We start from the raw sequence: 15,642 nt of genomic DNA on the forward strand, positions 1-15,642 counted from the left end.
TGTTTCCTCTTTAAGGGCTTCTACTTGTTTACTTATATTCTCATGTATTTCTTTAAGTGCATCTTGAAGCCCTCTATTATCATCATGAGATATGGTTTTAAATCTAAATCTTGCTTTTCTAGTGTTTTGGGATATCCACTACTTGCTGTGGTGAAAGAACTGGGTTCTGATATTGCTAAGTTGTCTTGGTTTCTGTTGCTTAGGTTCTTGCGCTTGCCTCTTGCCATCTTGTTATCTGTGATGCTTGCTAGTCTTGTTGTCTCTGATTGGAGCTTGTCCCTCCTGTGGGCCTGTGATCCTGTGGGCTTAGGAGTGAGAGCTCCTGGATGCTCAGCTCTCTGCAGGGAGGTTGTGGGTTCCGGTGGAAATGGGATGGCTCTAGTTCTGAGTATGTTTTCTATTTCCATCTATTTTGCAGTCTGTAGTTGAACTCCCCAACAATGCTCAGCTATGAATGGAAGTCCAAGGATCTAGTAGTTGTTCAGTCCCACAAAGCAAGCAGGTTAAGAAGGCCTTCTGTTCTTCGCAAGCACCCAAATTCAGTTCCCATCACTTATGGGACAAGTTCCAATAACTTCAGCTCCAGGGCATGTAGTAGATTTCTTCTGGATCCCAAGGGTACTTGCACTCTGAAGCATTCCCTTTAAGCAATGTGACCTCAAGTCTGAATGAATCTACACTCTTTAGTAGAGGCCAAAATATGAAGTGAGAAATAATAAATCTAATAAAAGATGAGATTAACAAACATAAAAGTATTTTACAAATTTATTGAAATACATTTAAGGAAGTAAATGGTGATGCTCCATTATGGATAGGAAGACTTTACAATGAAAGTACCTGTTCTTCCTATTGAATACATACAAATAAATACAAATCCATACTGGATACAACTCCACTAAAAATATACTTTCCTCTGGAACCTGACAGTATATGAATAAACAATGCAGAAAAGAATGAAGGAAAGACAGAGTGATTTAGATGAAGAAGAGTGGAAAGAGCTGGCCCAGAGGGCATTAAAAATGTTTTAAAGATGCCATGGCACCAACACAGGGTATACTTGAAAGAGACTACAGAACCAGCAATAGACATGTGCATATGCAATATGCAACAGCAGTATATGGGCGTGCTAATGCACACCTTTAATCCCAGCACTGTGCTGGGGAGGCAGAGGCAGGCAGATCTCTTGAGTTTCAGGCCAATCTGGTTTGCATATTGAATTCGTGGCTAGGCTGGGATAGTGAGATCGTATCTCAAACAAACAGAAAAATAACCAACAGATACCAGTGAGGACAGGCTGGACCACAGAGTGCAAGGTAGAAACAGAAAAAAGGATTCGATTTCTGACTTGAAAACCAAGAATATGCCAGGCATGATAGCTTATAATGCCTAAAAGCCCAGCATCCAGGACGTTGAATGAGGAGGATGTCAAGTTTGTGGTCAGTCTGGGGTACAGATCTTTTTTTTTTTTTAATATCAAAAACCAGAAAACAGACAAACAGCAAGAGGAGTGGAGGAAAGGTCTAGATGTGGATAGAAACACTTTGGCAGAAAATGAGATCAACTTCTTTTTGGAACCAAACGTAGAAAATGTGGAATAGCACAAGAAGGCCTTTGTAAGACTGACGACAGCTTAATAGACAGTATTTTATGTTGTGATAAAAATATAACTTTAAAAGATACTGTGCAGGGCAGGAGAGATGGCTCAGTGGTTAAGAGCACTGACTACTCTTCCAATGGTCCCGAGTTCAAATCCCAGCAACCACCTGGTGGCTCACCACCAGCTATAATGAAATCTGAAGCCTTCTTCTGGTATGTCTGAAGGCAGCTACTTATATATAATAAATAAATAAATCTTAAAAAAACACTTTTTTCAGTAAAAAGATATGTCAAAAGGAAGAGGCTCAAGGTACACACCGGGAAAGACAAGGACATTCAGCTGACCATGTCTCTATTCTGAGAACATAGGTGACACCTTGCCTCTCCCTGGAAATGTACACTGGTGCTAGACTGAGAACATTGGTTCCTCTCAGTTCAACATAAAGCCAGGTGCCATGAAGCATGGGCACTAGCATATGTCTGAGGAGGTCTCATGTGTCCCACAATCTGTTGATCCAGATCGAAGGAGCAGAGCCCCACACATTGGCTCTCCTCTCCTTACCTGTTTATGTATTCAGAGTGGCTTCCAGGTTTGTGTTTTCTTTGTTTTGGTGGTACTGGAGGTAGAATCCAAGCTCTCGGGCATGCTAAGCAAACGTTCTACCATGGACTCCATCTATAGTCCTAGGTTTGCATTTCTAATCTTAAAAAAGATTATGTGTATGATTGTTTTGCCTGAATCTATATAGGTGTTCCACATGTGTACCTGGTGCCTAAGAAGGTCCTGGTCAGAGAAACCATCAGACCCCCTGGAATTAGCGTTATAGATAAGGTTCTCACCATGTGGATCCTGCGAATTGAACCTGGATTGTCTGCAGAAGCAACAAGAGTTCTTAACCACTGAACCAAACTGTCTCTGAACCCTCTAGGGTTGCATTTTAATGGCATTTTTTCAATAGGTGAAATTCAGTGTGGGGCTGAATGTGTCATCTGGCTTTGAGAACTGAACTGACGTCTCTGGGAAAGAGCTGCAGTACTGTGTGTGTGTGTGTGTGTGTGTGTGTGTGTGTGTGTGTGTGTGTGTGTAGGACTGGATACTTGCCACCTCTTCTCAGTTTCCCAGGGCAACTTCTGCCTCATCCCTCTTGAGGAGTGGTACCTATTTCTCCCAGTGCCTGATGCCAGAGGAAGATAGCCATGTATCAGCTTCCTGTCCAATTAAGCATCAGATAAGACACTGCTGACCTTCCTGATAGCAGTCTCTTAACAACTTGCACTTCTGACTTCCTCGTTGTCTTCTTGGGGGAGTCCCTGGCTTCTTCCTGCCCTTCATGGGGAGTCCCCATCTTCTTCCTGGTCTACTTTCGGGGGTGGTTCCCATTTTCTTCCTGGCAGTTTTGTGGAGCCCTGTAATGGAAGCTGGTGGCAATCTGATCCTGTGTCATGAACAGAGTGCAGCTGGCTCTGCCTTCTGATGCGTCCCACCATATAAACTGGACTAACAACTGCTGTGAGCGATTTCCAGCTTTTCTCATGAAAGCGAAAGTGTCAACTTAGTGTCTGCAGATCTGAAAGAGACCAAAGAGAATCACAAGGCTTGTCACACAGCACATCTGTTTCTCCCCGTTTTTCATCCTGTTTTCTGCCCCACCTGCTACAATGTCCTTCGTTTAACACACTCACAAGATGCAACTGGGTTTCTGTTACCTTTCACTAGTTTGCATTGCTGAACTGATGTCCTGGCATCTGCCCTGCTCTTGGAACACACCTCTAATCCAGTTTTATCACTAATACTACTTGCTAGTTAATGTGCATTGAGGATTTCATTTGTGGTCCCTGCCTGGTATGAATTCTGGACACGTGCTCATTCTACAGTAACAGATTCCTGATGAACAGTGGAAACTCGAGGTTCAGAGGGGCTAAGTAACCTGACCAAGTAACTTCTCAAACGCTACTGGCTGAAGGTGCCTTGTTACAAATCCAGTCAATACTCTCCAGAGGCTCTCTCAATCACTGGCACTACAGAGACTATCTCGTAAAGCCCTTATATAGATTGGATGACTCCTCTCCCCCTTCCCAGCCCTCCTGTATCTTACAGTGTATAACGGCCTGCTTGACTTGATAAAAGCCACCGTCCTGGCCTCTGCCATCCACATAGTACATGAATCGGAGTTCCGGCGGATAGGCGGCTCTGGTCAGGCCGGATAGCAGAGGTATGGTACGACCCTCCGACCCTGGGGCCTCTGTCAGGGCCTGCAGCATCTGGTACTTGCACCAGGGGTCCCGAAGGAAGCCTGGGGTGATGAGCAGCACGCGGCAGTGACTACTGCTCATCGCCTGGCACAGCTCAGAAACAATGGCGCCACCTGGGGCTGCATCCCGAAGCTGCAGGAAGCAGCGTAGACTGGCCTTGCTACCCTCCAAGTAGGAGACCAGCTCCTGGGCCACCTCTAAGTCCTCCTCACTGTGACACACACAGACATCGTAGTCTTTGCTCCAGCGGCCACTGCTGCTGCTGTCCACTTGAATTGGTGGTGAGGTAGGAGACACTCCTGAACTGCAGCTTGGGGTTGAGCTGCTGCTCTGGGATGAACTGTGACTCGGGGGTGAGTTGCGGCTGGAGGGTGGGAGACCATCCTGTGTGGCTGTCTGTGAACCATCAGTGAGGTGGCTTTCCTGGGAAATTGGCATCTTCTTGGGCTTCTTCAACAGAGCCTGCCTGAACCAGTCTACAGGGGAAAAACACTAAGCTGAAACTGTGGCCAGCTAGCTGAAGCCCTTTCCCCAAAGAATATGGGCAGGACTCTGCCAGCTTCCCCTTACCCCCAGAGTCCGACTGCCCTGCTGTTTGGCACATCTTGTCTCTTTGGCACACCTGGTGTTTGGCACACCTCAGGTCTCTTGTCTAAGAGTTCCTGTTATCTTTAAAGGTTCCCCAACACTGAGATTCAAACACCAGCCCAATTAAGAAAGGCACCTTAGTGGGGTCAGGTCACCTTAGAGAGGTAGAGTTTGTTGTGATCTAACTACCCAGGAGGCTGAGACAGTGAGGGGCTAATGGTTCAAGGCCAGGCTGGACAACACAGAGTGGGCTTCTTAAAAATACAATCTGCTGTGCATGGTGGTCCACGCCTTTAATTCCAGCACCTGGGAAGCAGAGGCAGGTGGATCTCTGTACAGACCAGACTGCTCTACACAATGAGTTCAAAGCCAGCCAGAGGTACAGAGTGAAAACCTACCTGAAAAATAAAAATAAAATTTAAATTACAATAAAACAATTTATCTAATTATGAGTTAATTATAAATTAATAATTTAGTTATAACATAAAATAGATGACTTTATTCTGTTCTAGATCATTTGATACTTGCTACCTGGAGCCTACTTAAATCAAGAGGTCTACAACCATAGTCAACTGCCTATGTAACTGGACAAAGAACTACATCTGCATTTAAGGCTTAATCAGGCCTAAAGCCCAGCTGCTGCTCTGAGAGTCGGTGACTTTGAATAGCAGTATGAATGAAAGGGCCAGGGAAGATGGACCCAGTGCTATATGATGATCAACTATGTGTCTGTAATCCCAGCACTTGGGGAGACCACGAGTTCAGGGTCAGCCTCAACTACAATAGCAATTTCAAGGCAGCCTGGGTCAAAGCAAATGAATAACTAAATAAGAAGACAAAGGGCATTTTACATGTACTTTATGCTCCTTGTAAGTAGTAAGATTTCAATGCATACTATCAAACCTTTAAAAAGTACTGACAAAAATATATAGTTTTATGCCAAAATGCTCTTAAAAATCTATACATGTATCTCTCTCTCTCTCTCTCTCTCTCTCTCTCTCTCTCTCTCTCACTCTCTTCTTTAATAAAGTTGTAAGGAAAAAAAAGAAAGACAAAGGGCCAGGGACTGAAATCTGTTCTGTTATTCAGAGACTAAGGGATATTAGTCAGAGCTCCCAGAGAACACAGAAGTTGGTCACACTTTGGCCAGGTACCAGATTTGACTGTAGACCTGCCATACTGCTTGGTCTATGGCCTTTAGAAAAAAATGGCCTATATCTCAACTTCATCATCTATAAAATGGCTCTGATTTGTTCCTGAAGGTGAAATGAGATAATGCAGTGCCTAGTGAATTGTAGGTACTCCATAATATTAAAACTCAGCTCTTCTGGGGATTGTCTCGTTTTTTTCTTTCCTTGTTTTCTTCCTCATAATGGTTCTGGAAAAAGCCAGATGTTATGCACAGTGGCTTTCAGGACAAGCAGGCTGCCCAAAAATCTGAAGTACAGGCCTGCAGAATCCACTATGCATACCTCATTCCTTCCTTCCCAAGAAGCTTTGGGTTGTCCCACCAGCAGCTCTTCCCTATCAGCAGCCTTCCTGCCATCACTTCCCTGAGTTTGGACAAGTGAGTTCTTCCACTGCACCAGCAGACTGTGGATTATTCTCTTAGGAACTAGAGTATAATTAGGAGACAGGCACCACTTACCAGCTATCTTGTCTCGAGGCTTCTTAGACTGTGTGATTGAGGCTGGGACAGAGGAGGATGAAGCCATAGTGCGGGCCTCCAAACTAACCGTGAAAGAGCAGGCATTGGGGGAACGGCAGGAGAGGAGATCTTAATCTTAACTTCATGGAACAGCCATCCTGCAAGGGGCAAGGAATCACAAAAGCTTCGGAACCCAGAAGTTCTGCTTTTCTCCTCATCTCTAATAGTTCAGTCACTAACGGGTTCATGGGACCCGGGGAGTAACCCAGATCTGTGCAGTGTGACCAGACTTACAAGGTATGAACTTGGTGGAGTAACTGTTCTCCGCTTCACCTGGCCAGGAGGACATTTGGGATCTGGGGAAACACAGAGGATAGATAGGCAGTTCATCAGAAGGACTTCCTGTGTCCATGTTGAAATGGGAGGAGGATCGACCGTTTGGATAGGTAGACAAGTACTGAGCAGTAGGAATACTTGAAGCGAGTCTTGCTACATTTCCTGTCTGTCTTCCCCTAACCCCATTTGTTCACTCCCCTATCCCTTACCAGTCAGCTAGGGAAACAATGTCATAAAACGGTGAAGACTGCCAACTACAGGTAGATTGCATGGATTTGCACGTCCTGCTGACCATGGCCTTCAGTAGTCTTCCTAGGTCTTGGTGTCTCCATCTGTGAAATAGAAAATATTGTAATACTAGAAATTGCAATTCCACATTACCATGTGAATAACATGATGTAATTTATTTAATGTACTAATAGTGCCTCATGTGTTAAAACCTGTTAAAATATTGAGGGTTAGTATGTCTTTAAAGCAATCTATCCAGATTCAATGGCATAACCTGCCATCCCAGGTACACAGGAGGTTGAGGCAGGTGGATCACTGATATCTGTGAGTTTAGATGAAGCTCAGAAATCTGTTGAGACCCCATGTTAAGAAGAAAGCAGACACCTGCAAACAGTGGCGTACACTTGTAATCTCAGTACACACAGGAGGACGGCTGCAAGTTTCAGGCCAGCTTTGGCCATGCAGTGAATTTCAAACTACCTAGGGATATAAAGTAAGGCCCTGCCTCAAATAATCTAGCTATGGGACAGAATGTAGTACTTTAAAAACCTAATCGTTAGTACTAGAGTTTAGCCCTTAGATTTTTTTTTTTTTTTAAAGATTCATTTTATTTTATTTATGTACACTGTCGCTGTCTTCAGATGCACCAGAAGAAGGCATCGGATCCCATTACAGATGGTTGTGAGCCACCATGTGGTTGCTGGGAATTGAACTCAGGACCTCTGGAAGAGCAGTCAGTGCTCTTAACCGCTGAGCCATCTCTCCAGCCCTAGCCCTTAGTTTTTAATTCTTATGGCTGAAGCGGGTTCTCTCCTTCCATCTCAGATTCTGGGGACTGAGCCCAGGTCATCAGATTTGTACAGCAGGCAGTTTTACTCACTGAATCATCTTGTCCTAGACATAAGGGGGACGTATTCAGTTTGTAAGACTCAATATTATGACATTAGTTCTCCTCAAACTGATCTTAGTTCAGTGCTATCTCTGATTCCAGAAGGTTTTTTGATTTTTCATTTTGGGGTAGAAGTTATCAAATTGCTTCAGAATTTGTATGAAAATGCTAAGGACTAAAACTGCTTAGCCAAGTGACTTTACACTGAAAGGATAGGGTGGTCCTGATGCTGAGGTTCTTTTACCTTTGGTTTTAGGGAAAAGACTCTGTAGGGGCAGAGTCTGTTCCAATGCAGGGGAGTCCTAGCATTCTAGAGGCAATTCTCCAGCCGAAGGACTGGCAGAGATCTGGGATCGGGAGCTTTCTGGCTTTTGGCTGGCTCTATAGAAGTCCAAACAAAAGCTCCCTCTGGAAATTCATAGAGAAACAAATCTGGTGATTAGATACTCTGTAATCAGAGGCGTCAAATTTTTTAAATGTGGGTCTGATATTAATGAAGAAGCACCACAATTCTAAAAACCTTCCAGTGTAGCAGCAAGAAAGGCGTGTGGTGACTGATCTTAATGGCTGGCCTGATTAGAATGAGAAATGCCTAGGAGACTACTAAGGCACTCGCCTGGCCTGGGGATAATTGGGAGGATGCTCCCAGAGATGATTAGAAAATGAATGCATCAAGTCCCTTGATGGATTTGAAATGTGAGGACGGGGCTGGGAGGTGAGTGGGCTGGAAGTGTAGCCTAGCTGAGGAAAGCAGGTCACCAGAGGTGTGCCCTCGCTGGTTAGATCCGGTCCTGTCTGCTTCGAGCCACCTCGGCTGGAACTACTCTGCTCCACCACACCTCCAGCTACGAAGAAACCGAAGAAACCGTGGGCTCTGTCATTCTCAGGGCATCTGAGAGTCAGGGGAGCCTTGAAAGAGAAAAGCAGTTACATGACAAAGGAGGACACCTTGAGCGGGCTGTGGAGCTGTGTCTGTCTGCAAGAGCTTCTTTTCTTCCTCAGCTCTATGACTACCTAAGGCAGAGTTGGTAGCTCTGCAGTGCCTCTGGCCTTTGGAAGCTGTGAAAGACTTTTCCTGTCAGGGGCTGCTATTTCTCTATACCTCAGGAAGCCATTCAAGATATCTTTTCCAGGGGATGGAGAGGTGGCTCCACACTGAAGAGAGCTTGCTCCTCCTTCAAGAAAACCCCAGTTTTTTGTGGGTCCCAGCTCCCACATGGGTCACAACTGCCTATAACTCCACATGTCCTCCAAGGCACCCCCGCACATACACTTACCTAGAAATATGCACACAAATAAAAATAAATCTTTAAAATAATAAATTAAAAGTCTTTTTTCCTGGAAGTAGGCATTAGATCACTTAACTATAATATTCCCTAAAGATTTTCTTGATTTTTGTTTTAGTATAAACTATATTTTGTGGCCTTGATACAAATCTGGAACTCATTCATTCGTTCATTCATTTTTTTAAAGATTTATTTATTTTATGTATATGAGTACACTGTCACTGTCTTCAGACACACCAGAAGAAGACATCGGATCCCACTACAGATGGTTGTGAACCACCATGTGGTTAATGGGAATTGAACTCAGGACCTTTGGAAGAGCAGCCAGTGCTCTTAACCACTGAGCCATCACTCCAGCCCTCATTTTGGTTTTTTTAAAGACAGGATTTCTCTGGCCCTGGCTCTCCAGGTACTCATTTTACAGTCCAGACTGCCTTGAACTCAAAGAAATTCACCTGCCTCTGCTTCCTGGAGTACTGGAATTAAGAACACATGCCACCACACCTAGTTTTTTGTTATTTTGTCCTGTTTCATCCCCTGCCCCTCCCCTGAGAGCTAAGGACTGAACCCAGGGCCTAACACTGAGCTAGATTCTCAACCTTTGTTTAATTTTTAAAAACAATATTCTAAAGTTTATTCTACTTGAATATAAAGATGTAAAAGCTTTATGAAACAGGGCTGGGGGTGTAGCTTCGTGATAGAGCATGCACTAAGCATTTACAAAGCCCTGTAAAGACAAACGGAGGAGGGGAAGAAGGAAGAGGGTCAGGAAGAGTAGGAGAAAAAGAAAGCACGTTTTGTGAAATGACTCACCCTTTGAAGATGCATCCTGATTTGGGGCAACTGCCTTTTTTATTGCCTTGGAAAAAAATTAGTGCGGGAGATGCAGGTGGAATGCTTGCTTAATATGCAGTGATAGAGCCCAGCACTGAGTTAGGTAAGAGGCAGAAGAGACAGGGGAAGGAAGAGGAGAAGAGAGAGGATCAGGAGGACTAAGCCAGTTCAGTAGCATAGCCATTGGGAGCAGGAGTGAGTTAAGGGTGCGATATGCCCTTTCACTGTCATGGCAGAAAAATGTGAGCATAAGAAATAACAGCCTCTCTGACAGGATAATTGTGCAAGGTGTCAGTAAGTTCCCGTCACCACATCCTTCCTGGATAAACCGTCACACACCTTTCCTTTTCACCGTGACTTCTTCTGTAGCCAAGGCTGGGGGGAGAGCCATCACTCAGACACCACTTAACTTTTCCAAGATGCAGAGTGACAGTCACCTCACATCAAGTCAGCATGTCAAGCAGGTAGGATGGTGAATTCACACCAAGGCCTGATCACTAGCTTTGTCTAATCTCAGATCCACTGGGGCTCATAAGAAGTCACCTTTTCTTAAAAAAAAAAAAAATTAAAAACCTTATAAAGTAGAGTAAAGTGGAACTCAAAAACCCACTTTATAGAGAATAACAGGGACTTCATAAAAATTAGTAAGAAGTTCCTTCAAAAAAAAAAAAAAAAAAAAAAAAGAAAAAGAAAAAGAAAGTCCACATGAGAACTGGGTATGGTGGCCATGCCTATAATTCCATTGGGGATTTAGAAAGCACAGGCAGGAAAATCACTTCTGCTTCAAGGCTAACCTGGGCTACAGAGTGAATTGAAGGCCAGCTTGGGCTATAAACTGAAACCCTTCCACAAACAAAACAAAACAAAACAAAACAAAACAAAACAGATATAAACATACACAGAGAAAATAAACAGAGGCATACACCATACCTCCCCCAACAAGAAATAATCTGCAAAAGCAAAATTCAAAGATACTCCTGAAGATTGTTATTGGCTGGTTTAGAAGTAAAGCCCAAGTTTTATGAGTTTTCTAGAAAATTCTGATACTTGGAAGCACAAGTCTAGATGTTAAACTGTAGACAAATATATACTTGATGTTGGTACTTTATGTATATATGCATATATATTATATATGAATATATAAGTACATAAAATACATATTATAGTATATAAATTTTGAGACAGGGTCTTGCTATGTAGTTTATGTGGTTTTAAATCAGCAATCATGGAACTGGACAGATAGCTTTGGCGTTAAAAGAACCCTGCTCTTCCAGAGAACCCTAGTTTGGTCCCCAGCACCCACATAGTAGCCCACAACCATCTGTAACTCCAATTCCAGGGGATCCAAGACCCTCCTCTAGACTCTAGTACACACGTGGTGGTACACAGACATGCATGTAGGCAAAGCACCCATGCACACAAAATACAAAATAAATAAACTTTAAAAATATAAAAATAAAAGTTTGATCCCATCTCAGGCTCTGATGTGCTAGTGATATGAATGTTCTAGAGCTCAAAGTCACTCTGGGCTAAAGAAGTGAACTAAGGGCCAGACTGGGCTATGGGAGACCCTACCTTTAACCCCTCCTCCAAAAATAAAAATAAACAATCTCACTGCTAACAAATAGCAGCAATCATGTGCTTTGTAAATTAAGAGCGTGTAAGCATTCTGTGTGTTTGAGGGGGGCAGTGCACGTGCCGTAGTGTGTGTGGAGGCCACACACACAGTGGGTAGGTGATGAGCAGTGAAGGGCTGGAAATGTAGCTCAGGGAGTGTACACTGCTTGCCTGTTATGTACGATGTCTTGGATTCAATCCCTACTGCAAAAACAAAATGAAACACACAAACAAACAAAAAAACACGGAAAAATCTGAAGGCCAGCAACAGTGGTGTTTGCTTATGATTGGAGCCCTGGGAAGCTGAGGCAGGAAGACCATGAGTTTGAGGCTAGCCTGGGTTACAAAGAGATTTTGAGACAAGTCTGGATAGATAATGAGATCCTATCTCAAACAAACACAAACATATACACATATAAACAAACAAACCCAAAGAGGGGCCAGCAAGATGGCTCAGGTGGTGAAGCTGTCTGTATAAACCTGGTGACGTGAGTTCTATTCACAGAATCCACATAAAGAGAGAACCAACTCCATAAAGTTGTCCTCTGCCTTACACACACACACACACACACACACACACACACACACACACACCCCACATGATACTAACACGTGTTTTTAAAATTATTTATTTTTATTTTATGTGTGCTGGTGTTTTGCCTGCATGTGTGGCAGTGTGAGGGGTCGGATTCCCTGGACCTGGAGGTACAGGCAGTTTCGAGCTGCTGTGTACATTGTGCTTCGAATTGAACCTGGGTTTCCTGGAAGAGCAGCCAGTGTTCTTTAACTGCTGAGCCATCTCTCTAGCCCCGCTAATACATTTTTTTTAATTAAAAAAAGCAAATAAATTGCTGCTACTTATAAGCAGTGAATTAATTAATTGAATTGAATTGTATTTATGGGAGGGATTAAGGTAGAGTTTCCTGTAGCCCAGAGTGACTTTGAATGCTAGATCTTCCTGCCAAGCGCTGGGATTACAGGCATGTGCCTCCTCTCCTGGCTAACAGTAAATAAATTAAAAGGGCTCATCAAATTTTGTGACTGTCTCTGTCAGGGAAACTCCAAACTGCTCTTCATACTCCATTTTGTGAGTTCTGAAGAATAAAAATGTCCAACAGTGTGTCTCTGCATGAATAAAAGCATCCACTATTTTATACTTAAGTATACACTGAAAGGTTTCCTGGGTATTGTCACATGCCTGCCACCCTAGCATTTGAGAGCTTGAGGAAGAAGGGCTGTGAATTCCTCAATGGCATTAAAATATAAATACAAATAAAACACGTCACTGAATTTTAGTCATAGAAAACCATATCCTACCAGCCAAAGAGGAGTCATAGCAAACTTAATGTTGGCATATTCCTCAAATTGGCTCTTGGAGTGCTTATGTTTCTTAGCTCAGAAACATTATCTTTGTTCTGAAAATATCTATAACTAAATTATGTATTTGTTTTGTATTTATTTCGACATGGATTTTTGTGTGAATCCAAATGTGGCATGTAATGCAGATTGCATCCGCAGTGTTCACGAGGCAGAGGCAGGCAATCTCTGGGTATTTGTGTGTTAAGGCTAGCCTGGTCTACATAGTGAGTTCCAGACCAGTTAGGGTAACCCTCTTAAAAAAAAAAAAAATGTCTTCAGGGGCTGGAGAGATGGCTCAGCAGTTAAGAGCACTGACTGCTCTTCCAGAGGTCCTGTCCCAGCAACCACATAATGGCTCACAACCACCTGTAATGGAATCAGATGCCCTCTTGTGACAGCTACAGTGTACTCTTCTAAATAAAATAAATAAATCTTTATTAAAATTTTTTTAAAAACCCATGTCTTCAGACATTAGTTACCCCTTGAGCTTAAAAATGGCTCCCCATCTTTTTCTTTTTTTTTTAATAGTGCTGGAGATGATGGAATCTGGTACCTTGAATGGCTCTACCACTAAGCTACACCTCAAGTCCCACACACGTGCTCCTCACACACTTTTTAAAAGGCTTTGTGGGAAAAGGCTGGAGCCTCTGATCTGGGCTCTACCAGAGTCAACGGATTTACTGTGAAGCAACAGTGGCAGTGAAGGCAGAAGGACTGCCCAGGAGGGGGAAGCTGACAATAGGAAATCAGTGACTCTAGGCAGACCTGCACCCCCATAGCAATAACACTGAAGTCCAGTAGAAAGACAGTCTTCTCTCCTCTCCTACTTGTTTAGAGGTAAGGGTTGTTTTACTCCAGGCTTGTCCTCAGCTCGTTAGATAGCTGATGACAGAGCTTCTTCTGATCTTTCTACCTCCACCTCTGAAGGGCTGGGATTACTGGCAAGGGCTCCCAAGCCCAGTTTTAGGCCACACTTAGGATCCAACCCAAGGCTCTGTGCATACTAGGTACACTCTGTATAGCGTACTGAGCTATGTATACCACCAGCCCCAGAAAGGTGGTCTTTGCAATCCATAGTATTAGGTCAATGCAAACAGAGTTGTGGGGGAAATTAATCTCAATCTGCATTTGAAACCACAAAAATTAAAATTTAAATAGATATGAGAGTTATCTGTGACTAGCAATAAAGATCTTATAGGAAAAATATGTGACATAATTTTTGACTTTGGAGTAGACAAAGCAAAACAAAACCAAGTTTTTTTCTTTTTGAGACATGGCCTCGTTCTATAGAGGTTGACCTAGAACTCAGTGCGTGGCCAGGCTGGTCTCAAACTCATAGCAAGCTCTCTGAGTGCTGAGAGTACAGGTGAGAACCATTATGTCTGGGGGGGGGGGGGAACAAATGTGATATAGTCTGTAGGGGGGAAAATGATAAATTGGAAAACGTTAACATGAAGACTTTTGCTCCAAAGGTGTCATTAGGAGAGTGAGGAGGCCATCTACCAAGACAGCAAAGATGCTTACAAACGTATCTCTAGCAATTGCCTCAAATCCCAAATAGTTCAAGAGCTGTATAAACTGCTAAGAGACACAAATGGGGTAGGTCTGAACAGTCATTTCACAGAAAGGATATTCAAATGACCAGTAGACCAAAAGATGCTCGGTTTACCGGGCCTCTGAAAAATGCAAATTGAAACCTCGGGGCTTCGACGATGTGCAGTCAGCAGAACAGCTGCAGAGAGGACACTGGCTGGAGCTGGGTAAGGACAGGGAAGAGTGGCAACACACACGGAGCCGGGAGTGACTGCCGTAACTTCCTTTTGCTTGCTTGCCTTGTTTAGGGATAGAGTTTGATAGCCCAGGCTGGTCCTGAACTTACTTCTCACCTCCACCAGAGCCCTGAGATCACAGGTGCCTGCTGAGGTAGCTAGCCAGCAAGCACAACTTTTATTTTTAACTTTTAAAAAAAGTTAGTTTATGTGCCTGTGTGTGTCTATGAATCGCTTTCATGTCATATGCCTGTAGAGGCCAGAGAGGGCAAGGGATCATCTGGAACCAGAGTTACAGATGTGGGTGAGGAGACTGAACCATGGTCCTCTGTAACAGCAGCTAGTGCTCTTAACCACCGAGCCTTTGCCCTGGCTCCAAGCACAACTAAGTTGGAAAACTGCTACACACTATATAATCAAACTGAGCAAAGGCACAAAAGTCACACTACTCAAAACAGGCCAAAGCTGAAAACAACCATGTCCACCAGGCTTTGTTCAGTAAAATGGATACACGATCCGCAGTCCACCTTTAGGACAGGGTGTTATATACATCAAGCAGCATACACCATAGACTTACTGTTCTGGATGCAGGTTGCACAAGAAAGCCTGTGAAAAGTGGTTTGGTGGAACTCGTGGTCTGTGCACTTCTCCGTATGTTGGTTGTATACTGTTTCTTAAAGTCTGAAAACAAAACAAGAAAGGCTTCCTCTGAGTCATTCCTGGGTAGGTCTGTCCGATGGAGAACTCCCTACTTCCTTCTCTAGTTGCATTTCTTGGTTTCTGGTTTACCTGCCACCCAGTGGACCTAAGGACCAAACTGTTCTAGGTCCTCTAGTACTTGTCACAGTAGTAGTCCCTGGTGGACGCCCCTTAAATGACCTGATAACAACATCCAGTAGGTTCTTAACTTTAAATAAAGCAACATTGTTGCAGAACACTGCCACACAGTCAAGCCCAGAGGGGCCAGGTTATAACCAGGGCAGAGACCGCAGGCAGCCAGGAAGAGCCACTTGACATGGCCGGGCTGCTGAAGCCCAACCGGACTAAAAGTTCCGCGCTGGCATCCGTGCCACAGAAAGGTGGTGGCTTTGAGGGTAGTTCTAGACCCGGAATTGAAGGGGGCGGGGCAGGGGAGCGGGTGTCCGGGGGAATGGGCTGACTCCAAAGGGCCCGTCCGCCCCCCGCCCCGCGTCCCCACCGCCCGCTCACCTGCGTGGCCCCGCGCTGCGGGCTGCAGAC

General features: G+C 44.1%; 1 protein-coding gene across 1 annotated transcript; it reads right to left on the bottom strand.

Moving 5' to 3' along the window:
• Positions 1–886: 886 nt before the first annotated feature.
• TIRAP (TIR domain containing adaptor protein) lies at positions 887–15,642 on the bottom strand. The gene is made up of 7 exons (XM_080930212.1): positions 15,613–15,642; positions 14,981–15,084; positions 6,631–6,753; positions 6,380–6,441; positions 6,086–6,243; positions 3,693–4,325; positions 887–3,164 (listed from the first exon to the last, which is right to left on the bottom strand). The coding sequence occupies exons 5-7, from the start codon at positions 6,150–6,152 to the stop codon at positions 3,145–3,147; spliced, it is 720 nt and encodes a 239-aa protein (XP_080786338.1). The 5' UTR covers positions 6,153–6,243; positions 6,380–6,441; positions 6,631–6,753; positions 14,981–15,084; positions 15,613–15,642; the 3' UTR covers positions 887–3,144.

Source organism: Micromys minutus (assembly GCF_963924665.1).
Source record: "Micromys minutus genome assembly, chromosome: 16".
Taxonomy (NCBI): Eukaryota; Metazoa; Chordata; class Mammalia; order Rodentia; family Muridae; genus Micromys; species Micromys minutus.

Coding starts and splice junctions, on each gene's coding strand:
- TIRAP (XM_080930212.1), bottom strand. CDS start 6,152: ATGGCTTCATCCTCCTCTGTCCCAGCCTCAATCACACAGTCTAAGAAG. Junction 4,326..6,085: donor GCCTCGAGACAAGATAGCTG/GTAAGTGGTGCC, acceptor TTTCCCCTGTAG/ACTGGTTCAGGCAGGCTCTG. Junction 3,165..3,692: donor CAAGCAGGCCGTTATACACT/GTAAGATACAGG, acceptor GGTCTCTTTCAG/ATCTGCAGACACTAAGTTGA.